At 43.6% G+C, this 13864-nt stretch overlaps 1 protein-coding gene across 4 annotated transcripts in view; it reads right to left on the reverse strand.

The window, feature by feature from the left end:
* Positions 1-13864, reverse strand: part of LOC104909911 (maestro heat-like repeat-containing protein family member 2B) — a 30099-nt gene that overhangs the window by 6254 nt on the left and 9981 nt on the right. For 3 of the 4 annotated variants that reach the window (XR_014881509.1, XM_085217755.1, XM_085217754.1), the window contains exons 2-16: positions 12164-12226; positions 11292-11654; positions 9965-10070; positions 3880-4001; positions 3601-3723; positions 3296-3461; positions 3041-3139; positions 2726-2877; positions 2231-2374; positions 1620-1712; positions 1268-1337; positions 1039-1152; positions 878-951; positions 426-545; positions 172-279 (exon numbers count right to left, since the gene is read on the reverse strand). Coding sequence is in view for 3 of the 4 variants with exons in the window: in XM_085217755.1 (XP_085073881.1) it covers positions 172-279; positions 426-545; positions 878-951; positions 1039-1152; positions 1268-1337; positions 1620-1712; positions 2231-2374; positions 2726-2877; positions 3041-3139; positions 3296-3461; positions 3601-3723; positions 3880-3978 (1362 nt within the window). In the remaining variant the exon portion in view is untranslated. Of the gene's footprint in view, positions 1-171; positions 280-425; positions 546-877; positions 952-1038; positions 1153-1267; positions 1338-1619; positions 1713-2230; positions 2375-2725; positions 2878-3040; positions 3140-3295; positions 3462-3600; positions 3724-3879; positions 4075-9964; positions 10071-11291; positions 11655-12163; positions 12227-13864 lie in introns of those variants that run through there. The other variant, XM_085217752.1, reaches the window with a different exon arrangement.

Genomic DNA, 13864 nt, shown 5'->3' on the forward strand with positions numbered 1-13864 from the left:
TTCAGCATGTCAGCATTCCTGCCTCCACTCAGAGATGAATGAGACTCGGTGAATTTCCTTGAGTCTTGTGTGCTTGTGAGCACATTGGAGGAGAGACCTGGCGTGTTGGAATGGGACAAAGAACATGTGGTGCAAAGGCAATGAGCAGCAGCAGGGCAGAGTGTCACTTACTTTGGACATCCCTCCCACAGAGACATCCAGTGACCCCAGGATGTCCATGCACAGCTGTTGGAGAGCTCCTTCTTCCTGAGCTTCCTGGGCAGAAAGGTCTCCAGCTGCCTGCACAACAGTGTTGTTGAAACAATGGTTACTCTCAGTTCTCAGCAGCCTCTCAGGAGGCTTATATGTTGCTCCACTGGTGCTTCTGTGCCAGCTTCTGAGAGCAGCACAGGTCTCCCAAAGAAGGTACTGCCCACTTTCCTTACCCTTCTTCCCGTGGTGCGGCTGAACTCTCTGAAGATGTGCCCCACCACGTCCCAGGCTGAGCAGCTCCGGGTGTCAGCACTGAGGAGATCCTTGATGAAATACAGAATGGCTCTCCTCACCTGCCAGGGGTCAATTGTGGGCGTGATTTTCCAAGTCAGAAGGAAAAGGGAAGCCACCTGCTCATCAGGACAGCCCTTCAGGCAGGAGCAGAGACAACATGAGCAGAGGAGAAGCCTTGACTCCTGAGATGAGGATCAGGCTTTAGCACCAGGCTGTGTGCTTTCCATGCGCAGCACAGGGACCTGCCCGCTCCACTTCTCCTGCTCTTCTCATAGAAGCCATTGCAACCATGTGGTTAATGCCCCAGCACCTCCCTGGTCACCCCAGCCCTGCCCGTGGTGGCAGCAGCATCACCACCCCAACAGCACTTTCCATTCCCAAACCAGCTCACCCGGGGCCTGAGGTCGCTGCACAGACGCTGCACAGCCTCCGCAACCAGGGGCAGCTTCTCTGTCATCAAGGGCTCTGCAAGAGAAGCACAGAAGCATGTGTGGAGGCACCACCCAGATGCCAAAAGGGACTGCTGGAAGAGACCCAACCCATGGTACTGACCATCAGAGTGAGCCAGAACGCCGAGCAGATCCAGGGCTGCCACGCGTCCAGCCTCACACTCATCCTCCAACTGTGACTGAAGAAACAGGATCGTTTCCTCTGGGCAGATTCGGGCTGCAGGGAGGAAATCCCGCACTGTGTTAGCAGGCAACTCGTGCTCCTTCCTGAGGTCTGCGAGAGAGGTTTTGGCCAGGGCACTGCCAAGCACCTCCACAACTCCTCTCCTTACCCTGCAGCAGGATGCAGTGGGTCAGCTCTGCGCTATCAGCCTCGCTGTGCTGCTTGGTGTCATCATAAAGCTGTGGGAACAAGGTCCATTTGAGAAAATCACGACAGCACTGAGGATGGAAAAGAAACTGTGCTGCCAGCTTTCGTCTTCCTTGGCACTCTTAGGAAGAAGACATGCAGACAAAACCCAGCCTGCCCCACAGCATCCCTGGGGGCAAACACACAGCTCCGCAGCAGCCTTGGGCATGCAGGAGATAAAGCTGAGCAGCCGTCAGAGGCTCAGAGACTTGCAGTCCTCCTGAGACTTAGCCAAGAGGGAAACTGTTGTGGGTGCAAGGATAAGCTCCCCTTACCTGGTAGAACACGGCACTGGTGATGGCCAGAAACTTGTCCTTGGGGATGACAGACTGAACTCCCTCTAAGACCTCCAGGAAGATAGTGAGGCTCTGCAAGAGACCAGGAGACGAAGGAAGGGCTGAAACCACATCTAGCTACTCGTGAGAGGAGAACCTGTTTCCCAATGGTTTGTCTGCTGGGAGAAGCTCTCGCACAGGCATTGTTGTTTGTCCCCCCCTCCCAGCAGCACCAAGAGAATCTCTCTGCTCTCAGACGAGCGCTGCTTGGGCACTGTTTGCAGGCATTTCCTGCCCAGCAGTCCTCTTGTCCCCCATCAGATGCAATTGGATGTGGTCCCCCCGTTTTTAGCACAGAGCTCCTCAGGCACTCAGAGCCCCACGGTAGTGGCGGTGTAGCCTCCCATCCCCAGGAGATGGGCCCCACTGACTCTTGGCTCCTTCCTGGCTCCTCTTGTTCCTTCCTTGACCGAAGAGTTCAGGAAGCCTCAGACCTCCCTTGAATGCCTTTCTTTCTCCAAGGGCTCCCCACCTCCTCCCTGCATCCCACTGACCCCTCGTGGCATTTGCATGGGCCCCACGTCCACACTGAGCCCTGCGCAACATCTCACCTTGGCCACCCTGCAGGTATCTTGGATCTCCTGACACGGGTGCATGAGCCAGAGGAACTGCTCCCAGACATGTTCTCGGTGCAGCTCCTCTTGCAGAAGGACAGCCATCATGGAAGTCACAGCCCCGAGGACAGCCTGTTTGTCCTGGAGAGAGATGGCAGAGACCCAGCATCAGAGACTGAAGGTCTGCCCTTCCTACAGAGAGGGCTTTCTCCTTTCTTTTCCCCTTCCCCATGCCCCCGTACCCAGCAGGAGATGGGCTCTCTCTGGAGGGCAGGGAGGTTTTCCCTGCACCCTCATCCCCAGCTCTCCCTGCCACAATGCTGTGACATGCGGCTGCTTCCTGGCAGGGAGATCCAGCCCCGAACACAGAGCCAGTTTGGGGCTCTTTGCAGAGCCAGCCCACTCCTTCTCATCACCCCTCTGCTCTCAGCCTGCTGGGCACAGACAGATGTCCCTGCTGCCATCCCAGGCTGGGAATGCAGCAGTGCTCACCTTTTCCTCCTTGCTATCCTGCCAGTTCCTCACCACGGAGAAGAAGAGCTGGTGAAGATTCTCATAGATTCGCTCTTTCTCCACGGCAGGCCAGGGGCATGGCATTCCAGAGGACAAGTGAACCTTGATTCCATCTGACCATTGTTTCACAACTGAAAAAAACAAAACAGAACAGACAAATAAATGAATAATTAATTAATTTAAGAAAATCAAACAAAAAAACAAAGTAAGACAAGAATAGGGAGCCTGTGAGTCTCCAGCAGGGCGAGGTGCAAGGGCTGTCCTGATCCCCCCTGCTCTGGGTCCAACACTCACCAGCACAAGCAATGCGCAGCATCTGGCCGCTCCTCACCTGGCCCACCACACTGCGCAGGCCGGCCAGCGTCAGCCACACAAAGGGGATGCACTGTGGAGCTGCAGAGGGGAAGGAGAGGGCCATGGTCAGAGCTCCAGCAGCGAGGGAGGAGGGGCTGCTGCCCTGCATCCCCCAGCTCAACACAGATCTTGTGCAGAGGGGAAAAACCCCTTTCCCCAGTTGTCACAGACATCAGGAGGCTGAGGGGGCTCTACCGTAGGTGCTGAACAGTTTGCTCAGGGTGATGAGCACGAACTCCTTGGTCATCTCCCCCGCAGCCTTCAGGTGGCCCTGAAGCTCGGCCATTACCAAGCTGAAGTGCATCCTGGCCAGAGCCACCAGGACATTGCTGGCAGCCGTTCTCACGTTGTCTGTCACGTCCTGAAAAAGAGTCACTGGTGACACACGGCACAGGAGACTGCCTGAGGCCTTCCCTTGGAAGGACAAAGCCACCGCCGTCCGCCAGCAGAATAACAGCACAGGCAGGTGGCTCCCTTTGCCTTTGGGAGTGACCCCTTACCTGGGCCGCCATCAGGTCCTGGGACACCTCTGCCAGCAGCCGGTTCACCACTCCGCATGGCAGGCGGCTGTCATCTTCACACAGGACGCTCTCCAGCTCACAGTACACCTGCGCTCGGACACCCTGGGGACAGGGACCAATCATGATGGCTTTGCCCTTGTTCCCGGGGAGCTGCCCACTGCCACCCATCACTATGTGGATGCGCTGCCGGGCCTGGCACCCAACGGACCATGGCACTGGGCCAGGGCAAGGATTGATGGTTGCATGTCCCCAGCTCACCTCCTGGTCTTGCAGGCGCTGCAGCAGCAAAGTAGCGGCACAGGCAGGGACAGGACTTGACACCCTGCCTCTCTCCCTGCGACGCGTCCATCTGGGCATGCAGCCCACACAGGCAAAGAGACCTGGAAGGAAAGAGCAGAGCAGCTGCCGCTGGTGTTGCTTGGAGCCAGGGCCGAGCATCTGGCCAGCTCTGGGAGGAACGTTCCTCCAGCCCCACAGCACAGGGTGGGCTGCACTGGCACATGTTTGGTTGGTGGGGAGAGGGGAGAAAGCCTTCCCCATGTTGGGGTCCTGGGGAAACCATGGCAGGCAGCTGCACTCAGAAGAGCAAGGGCAGTGCTGCTGGCACGTCCTAAACAGACACTGCAGGTACACATGTGCTCAGGCAGCATCACAGCGTCCCGAGAGGTGGAAGGACCTCACCTCGAAGGGCTCTCAGCCGCTCCATCATAGCAGGATATCTCCAGATAGACACAATGCTCTCTCTGGGTCCACTTCCTGCACGTCCCACAAGAGACTGGGCCACTGCTCCCACCCCAAGGGTGTGAGAGACAACAGCTGTGACATCACTGCGGGGTGTCATCTCACAGAGAATGACATGCCCTGGGCTGGGGACCAGACAGCATGCAGGGCAAGCTTGCAGGTACCAAAACTCAGAATATTTTTGTGAGGCACTCGGCTCTGGGGTGGACATGTTCCAATACAGTCATTAAAATTAATAAGTTCAATAAGCAGTTTCCTCTCAACTCAGTACACTCCAAATACACTTTGGAGTCTTTTGGATAGATACATGGTCCCCGTCAATATAAACAGAACAGCACAGCCAAACGGATCTAGCAAATTGATAGTTTTCTGCTCAAAAATATTTTTTACATTTGGGATGAAAATTCAACTGCCATATCTACCTTATCTATCTTGAATACTTTGTCTGCATCCATTCCATCCAGCTTCTTACTGAATACGGATTTTTATTGGCTAGAAAACCTTCTCCCAGGTGCAAGCATCATAAATAATAGCCTGCAGGGCAAGCTTGCAGGCCCCAAAACACAGCATGTTTTTTGTGAGACGTTCGGCTCTAGGGTGGACACGTTCCGTGCCAAAGCAGGGAATCACCTCAGAGGGTGTGGGAGAGCCCCTGTCTGGGAGAAGCTGCTGGGAGCCAGTGCCCAGCATTCTCTTAGTGACTGGGGACTCCATGCTGGGAGGCACTGAGGCCCCCATTTACTGCCCAGACAACCTCTCCAAAAGCTTTTCTGTCTTCTGGGGCGTGTGTCAGAGACATAAAGGAGACTCCACCGCATCTGATCAAACAAGAAGACCATCATGTGATTGTTGTCATTCAAGTAGGGGCATGGGAGGCTGCCACGAGGAAATGGCAGAACATCAGAAAGGGATGTTTGCCTCCCTTAGAAAGATGCTAAAGAGGTTGGCAGAGACCTCACTGTGGCCTTCCAGTACTTGAAGGGAGCGTATAAATGGGAGGGGTAATGACTGTTTACATGGGTTGATAGTGATAGGACAAGGGGGAATGGTCTTAAACTGAGGCAGGGGAGGTTTAGGTTAGATAGTAGGAGGCAGTTTTTCACACAGAGGGTGGTGATGCACTGGAACAGGTTGCCCAAGGAGGTTGTGGATGCCCCATCCCTGGAGGCATTCAAGGCCAGGCTGGATATGGCTCTGGGCAGCCTGGTCTGGTGTTTGGTGACCCTGCACATAGCAGGGGGGTTGAAACTAGATGATCTTTGGGGTCCTTTTCAACCTAGACCTTTCTACGATTTTAAGAAAAAAAAAAAAGTATTAAAAACTAGTAATTTTTCACCATCATCAACTACGCAGTCACTTAACTCACTGAGAGTTCTTGTCTCTGTTTAACAGAAAAAATGACCCTATAAAGGATTTTTCTCCTCTGATTTTCTATGAATCTGTGATAATATCAGCAGTGCACGGCAAGGCCAGTTCTAAGTGTTTTGAAACTGGTTTGACTTTCAATTAGCTTAAAAGGGCCGCGGTTGTGCCTTTTTGCTCTTAATTTTGAGATAGTCTTCATTTAAATTATGGAAGCATGAAGACATAGCAGGGAGATATGTTCCTGGTGAATTTTAATCATGGCAAATCTTTTCTAAAAATTTGAATTAATTTTTATTAATGCAAGCTCTCAAAAAATAGAGTTATTTAATTTACTAATAGGAATACATTTACAGGGTCTAATTGAGACAACGATAGAACCATTCACAGCGACATTTTAATCTGTGATAAAGCCCTATGATAATTTTAGGTGTATTTGTGGCTGGAGTCACAAAGTCATATGAGCAAAAGATATAAGATCTAGTGCATAATTATTCATTAATTTTGTCCATGGTAAAACATAGCAAACAGGAAAGTTCAGTACTGTCACATACCGTGTGGTATCACACCAATAGTTATCGTACTGCAGCCGGTATAGTATAGTTGAAAGAAATGTTGAGCAACAAAGAAAATTTTGCATAAGTAGATGCAAATTTTCTTAGCATGTTAAAGATGTGTTTTGCAGGAAATCCTGGAAGTGTGATTTGATGTTAGTCTCATGTAGTTAAATATCAACCCATATTCCAGCTACACTCAAAATCAATCAGTGTTCTACTTTGTAACACATGACCCAAAGAATTCTAAAAGTCAGTGCAAAATATATAGGTCCTTTCACCAGTGTAGATCAGAGTCTGAATTTCCTCTTTAGGGGAAGAAGAGTGTAGAGAATTTCTATAACAGGAAAAATCTTGTATTCTTCCTCAGACCATCTGACACATTGCGCTGGGGAACAATAACTAATTTGTAGGTTGGATAAGTGCATATATATGATAGAACTTACATATACACATATGCAAACACAAATAACATATGCACTGGACTAATGGACTGTGCTAATCTAATGTTTTCCAGATTATTCACTTGAAGATCACTGACTTTATATATATTCACTTGCTTAGCAAATTCCCCATCTGGTAGTAAAGGCTTCTCTAATTTGTGAATTTATAATATTATTTACACAAATTCAAATGCTAAATTGTACACGATAATAGAAAATTGTAACATTTTGCTTATTGAATTGTAGTAGTACTTTTATTTCTGCCCAAGATATTAAAAAAGAACAAAGGACTATTTTTGAGGTTCTGCATATTTTTTTGCAAAAGTTACATATTTCCCAGTCATTACTGATCCATGCCTGGAGTATTACTTTCAGATATTGTAGAGAAGGAGCACTTGTTTTTTATCAGGCTTTGCATTACTCTTTCTGCTGTGGCATCTTTTCTATTTTTCATGTTGTCTCCATGGGACCTTTTATAATGCTAAAATTGTTCAGAGTGTTTTCTAACAGCTTTATGTTTAAGCATTATAAAATGTCTTTCTAGATTGGTGGCAACCTGGATTCTTTCTTTTCTTCTCAAGTATTATCACCAGTAATGAAGGCTGTGTTAAATAAATTCCATTTTGGGATACCTTGCAGCCTCCCTCTCTTTTGTGCATGATTTGCTGCATCTTACGTAATCGACTTTTCAGTTCACAGTAAACCAGAAAGAGAAGAATTTACTCACGCCTCTCTCTCTTGTTTCAACAGACTCTTAATATGGCTGAAGATCTGCTGTGTATATAGGTATGATAGCAATTCTGTTTGCCTTCTGTCCCTCGTTAATGCTAAAACACAGAGCACATTTTTGTCCCTGCAAAAGTTATCCAGAAGCATTATATATATATTCCAAGCCTCATGACTACTACACCTAATACTCTGATAAATACGTGTTTATAGGCACCAGACAACTTTCAGTGCTTACAACAAATCTTGTAAATTGTAAAAAGCATTTAAACTGAATCTTTTACATCTGTGAATGCTATAAAAGACTGAGGATAAATTTTAAATAAAAGCTGTTACACAATAAACCTAGTGATGTTTCCCACACAAGTCTCTATTTTGTTGCTGTGATACATGTTCAAAGGCAAAAGCTTCAGCTTTTATGCCTTTACATTTAGGACAGATACGTAAATATATTATTCTTGTCTTCCAAAGTGAATGACTCAGTATTTATATCCCTATATGATGCATAATATATGTTCATTTTGCATCCTTTTGTCACTGTAAATCTTTTTATGAAGATTTTGCTTTCAAGTGGGAACACAACTGGAGATTTGCAAAACCAAACTATAGTTTAACATTGGTCAGCTATTCTGTAAGAGAGGGCAGATGTGGAGGAGAGATCATATCAACCCAGAAGAAAGAGCCACAGAAATGTTAACACAGTGTGGGGCCTTTGGCTAACTAGACTGCATAGATGTGGGGACCGAGCTGCTATTTCTACTAAATGTTTGTGGTTGTATTAGGCTGTATTTTTGTATGGATTGCTCTAAGAAACTTATTTGTCCTTTTCTAAAAGACAAAATATCTCAATAAAGCAGAGGCCCTATATGGGCCAAAAGAATAAAATTCCTCACATCCATCACAGATTTGTATGTTCAGCGTGTAAACCATAAAGTGGCACTGATAGAACAACAGTCTGGTATTTCTTAGATTTCCTTTGTTCTTCTGAAGGGAAAAATGCTAAAGGAAGATGTAAAAATGTGCACTTCTGAAATACCACACAGATGCTAGGTCACATTTGGCCATGGGATAATACCACTAATTTTTCTAGCAAGAAATTTTGTTCCCCAAAAAGAAGAGACAACGCTAAACGTGTCTGTCTACTCTCTGGAGATGAGAGAATCTCTGGCACTGACATAAAGTGGTACCATACACAGAAAGCCACATCTTCCTGGCTTCCCAGCCCACAGTCTTTTCGTGAGGGTACACAGATGGATAAAGGTTTTATTTATTAATAATAATTGCCTAAAAATAGACATACAACAAAATTCTTCATCTGTAAAAACCAGAATGTCTTAGGAACAGGAGAAGAAGGAAGGAAGTTAATAATGAAAAAGAGAAGGCAAAGAATTGAGCACAAGGAGTGGCCAAGTTCAATATTTCTAGAAGATCAGATTGTAAATTGAGAAAGAAGAAAGGATCCAATTATGGATCAAAGACTAAAAAACTCTGGCAATAAATTAAAGTGATGACAAAGAATAAAAATTGCAGTGGTGTTAATCATGTAAAGTTATGCGAGGTTCGTAGAATCATAGATTGTATTAACACAGTCAGAGCTGTGCACTAATTAGTGAAGTGAAACAGAACTGGAAAGTCATGCAGGAACCATGAGACAGTACACAGATGTTGGTAAAACGTATACAAGAATGATTTTTCCTGCAGTTTTATTTTATAGTATGGGTGCTGATCATGAGTGAATGAGGTTGTCTATATCAAATCGATTAGAAGTGCTTTGCTGATATTTTCTTCTCTAACCTCAGACTACTTAACTTCATATTTGACAATAATTCACTCCCTCTACATCCTGCCATCCTTCTGCTGACAAGGTCCAAGTTAGATCAACCGATCCATCGAAATTTGGCTTTAGAATTGCAGAGTTCAGCAGATTATAATCACAAAAGAGACAATTACAATGGGATTAAAAATGGCCACTCTAAGAGGTCCATGATTTTAAGGAGACCAGATATCTGGCATTGTCTGTAGCTTCTAAAACACAGTTGATAGCTTAAGAGGGCCCTATACGCTCACTGCTATGCTAATAGCAGACCTAAATATTTTGCAGAGCTGCCACACCAAGAAGGGAGTGTTCCACAAAGTAGCATTCAAGAAACACTGATGAAGAAGTTTAGGACACAACTATGAAATTGCTTTTCACTTTCAGAGTCAGATAACTAAATACAACCTTGCTAACTAGACACAATCTTGGCCAGAATGCTTCAACAACCACTCCATTTCAAAGTAATTTCAAAGCATTGAGTTAATTGAATGTCGTCCCCATCAAGCTTACATTTTTCTCATTCCACTGACTTTGTGAAATTGCTTACTTATGATTTTCATTAGTCTAAGACCAAATTAAACTCTAACACATCATATTTTTGAGATGGATCGTATAGGGGCTCCTCCCTTTGGAATGACAGTTTTGCAAAATCTGCAGTAAATGCAGGTGACTATTACTTTTTAACATGATTTGTTGCCTACCTGCACATCTAGATGAGAAACTTGTAGTGATTCTCTGAGGATATCCAGATCTTCTGCTCTTCTTCCTAGATTGGCTGGTCTCTCTAACTGTACACCAGCTTTGGACCTGGTAAGAGTAAATATTAAGGAAAGAAAAAAGAACTATTCTGTCATTAATTTCTCTTATTTTTCCAATGAAGTTTGAACTTTCAGTAGATGTGGAGAAGGTGACTACAATATATCAGCTATAAACACTGGTAAGGAGAAAGATTAAAAAGTAGACAAAAACCAGGAAAAGAGCAATGAGAAAACTTCACATATCTACTTTAGAGTTATTCCTAAATGTATTAAATGGATCAGGTTTGTTTCAAGCCAGTTCAGCAAATTCTGGCAGGGTAAACATTGGAGAGTGCTTCTTAAAGCCTGGAGATTTGAGGGCCCCCAGTTGAGCTATCAGATGTTCTAGAAAACAGATCGGCATGATGAAAGCTTCTGAATATGGGTGAGGTGATTCTGGCTACAGCATTTCTTAGGGGACTCAAAGAGGCCATGTCTTGGGTACTCTGAACCTCAGTGCTGCTGAGCTCACCAAGGTCCAGTGCCAGAGAAATATTATGCAGAGTAGTTTGGGAAGATACTCAACACTGTCATTCTGTGAAATGTTAAAAACATATGTGCTTTCCTGATTTTGCCAAAGGGCAACATGTGTGGGATGAGAATATCAGCTTTATCTGTAGCGTGTAGGAGAACTGCACCCCTATTCTGGCCTGCGGTTTCTCACCACTCTACTTCAAGCAGACAGAAGGAAGGACCATCAGCCTCTATGAAAAAGAAAAATGGAAGACAAAAAAAGAAAAAGCACAAAAAACTACAACCATGAAACCAGACCAAACATGCAGAAATGCATCTTCCTGAGACTCTGCTATTTTTTCCCAGTATGTCCACAGTCTGTGCTGTTTGCTTTGGCTCAGAGAACTCAGGAGGTCTGTGTCATCCTCACACACTTCCCAAACTAAGATATTACAAGTCTGTCCTTCCTTCTCCTTCATGTTCTTCTTGAAGTTCCCTCTCCTTCACAGCATAAGTAGTTTTTCTCTAAATTTCCACCTGACACCATGACAGTGAAATTTTCTGTCCTGCCCCCTGATCCATTCTCAATAAATATTTATTCTAAATGAACATAACTAATTCCACAAATGGAAAAGTATTTCTTAAAGCTACTGCTGTCTCATTTCCAACCACATCACACAGACAGATGAACACCACACACACTACATCTTCCCTGTATGATATGGCAGCAGACCTGTCGCATGGCACTGGAGAAGAGAATGAAATAGCCACTACTCACCCTTCTGCTTCATGTTGCAGACATATGTTTCTGCCTTTATTTGCAGTGTCATTCACCTGCATGGCAATCACTTCTCTGATGATAGTGGATACGTTTGGTATAGACTGGCCAGGCCTTTCCAGACCAAGGAACTAACAAATAATGTAATTTTTCTGGCCTTTAAACTCTGTCAAAGTGGTGTCATGGAGCGAATATAGTGAAGGTAATTTTGGCCACTGTCACTTTATAAGCACCTTCACGCCATGGCCTTTCAAAGCTCATTCCAGCATATTGGCTTGATTGATTGAAACATGAATGTGTCCTTCACAAATGACAACCACAGACCCCTGAGTTACTCCAGGATTTCTTGTCCTTGTTGCTCATCTGAAAAAAGAATCACAATTTCCTTTATCAGACAACTACCTTTTATCATGCCTGTTTTGCTCCATGTCATAACAAATGCATGACCTGTAAGTCTTACAATGATAGCTGTGTGTACAACAACCTCTGTTGGTTAAAAGACTGACCTATGCTTTATTAATATTTATAGATTTAAATTTTTAATACACAACAATTCTGCATTATTGAATAGGTGACTTCCTGCATTTTAATGGTTATGGAATAGGAGTGGGCTCTTTGTAGTTAATGTTGCAATACATTTTTCATTATTAAATATAAAGTTGCTACCTCTAACCTCCTCAAACAAAATACCCTCAGAAAACATGTTGGTACTATGGTATAAATTCTCTCAGGAGGTATAGAATTTATTTGTGGCCAGTTTGCCTAAGGGATTTATATTTATGGTACATGAGAGTTTCCCATAGTTGGAAATAGTTAATAAGTTTCTCTTTAAAGTTGCTAAATTATTAAAACATCAGTTTGGGATCACTTACTCAGTTTTGAAGATGACTAGATTCTTATTTGCAAATCGATCTTCACATTTTAGAAGGTGAATGCTGCCAAAATAAGATATTCCAAATATTTAGTTCTTGGATTAGGATTGGGATGTAGATTCAGGCTTTTGTAAATTTATTTTGAAAGCAAGACCTTTGGTAAGATCTTTAATAATAGCTGCATTGTAAAGTAATTGCATTTTAGAGGACAACTTGGGATTTCCTAGGAGTTATATAAAAATATGGACCATATGGCATAAGATAAGGTCAGCTCATTCTTAGGAAAAAAACTAAGCAATTAGTCACAAGTCAAGTTCTAATTCTTCTCTGCCAACTAAATATTCTATGAATAGTGTCAAGGTCCAGTTTGTGTGCTTTTGTGATAGTAAGACCTTCAGTGGTGGCATACGAACAGTGAAGAAGAGTTTCTCTGGAATAACAAACTTGACAGCGTTTCACCATTAGATGGGTCGGGTTGTTCACAGGCTGTTATTGCAGTAAGGACTATTGCGTGCTTCAAAGAAAAGAGTAAATCCAATGATTTTCATTTAGGAAGGGATGCTCCATGTGAATACTACAATCACAATCTAGTCTAGTATAATCAATAGGCCATTTTCTTAGAATGTCTCTTAATGTCAAATTTGTACTGCATAAAAATTAGTCATGTCAAGGTTTTTTGTTCTCAAAATCTTCAATATGGTTTGAACTAGGGTTGTTTGGATTTTTTTAATGGTGAAATACTCATCTTGAAAAAGATGTTTCCCATATTAGCCTTCTTTTATGTTTCATTCTAATTTATACTTTCAACTATAACTGAGTACATCTCCAGAATATATATATGCCAATGAACCAAAGATTCAGCTGATGGATTTGCCATCAAATTCCTTATTTGCAGGATATCACGGCTGTGTTTACCTACAACAAATGTAAAGAAAGCTATAAATCTTGCAGTCTGTGCAGAAGAGTTGATGTTGCTTTGAAAGCCACTCACACTAATTGAAGAAAATTGGTCATATATATGATTATGAGATACAATTCAATATTCAGAATAGTCAATAATTCAAAACTTAATGTTATGAATTAATTTGGATCATGTATCATCTTAGAAGTTGCATGACTTCTCCAGTTTTAGAAAATAAATCGTCACCCAGAATTTGGAAATGGGGCAAACTATACAATTTTGTGATCTACCCTGTTGTATACCCACAGTCTAGTGACAGTCAGATGAAAGTACTCGCACACAGTAACTGAGGCAGCTAATAAACATTTCATTACACTCAATGACAGAGATCACGTTACCTTTCTGATGTTTTTTCTTATGTTTTCCAATAGAAAATTGATAAATAAATGTGTTCACAGAGAGAAACAACAAATACCACTACACTGTGATGATATATTTAAAGAAATTATAATTACTAATTAAATATTTAAAATGTGTTTCTCTCTAAGTTCTGATTTCACAGCCCCTGAAATCCATCCCCAGCTGTGAAGCTCAATTTCACTCCATATTTTTACCTTCACCTGCAAATAAATATTATTTTTTTATGCATGAGTAGATTTAATAACCTAATGAAAGATCAGAGTTTCTGTATATATGGAATATAATTCATGTACGCCATTTTCCAGAAGTGTATGAAAATGCAGCAACACTTCAAGACGGTCACTGCTATATTTCATTTCTGAACACCATATGAAATAGCA

This window comes from Meleagris gallopavo, chromosome 2 (assembly GCF_905368555.1).
Source record: "Meleagris gallopavo chromosome 2, MGAL_WU_HG_1.1, whole genome shotgun sequence".
NCBI lineage: Eukaryota > Metazoa > Chordata > Aves > Galliformes > Phasianidae > Meleagris > Meleagris gallopavo.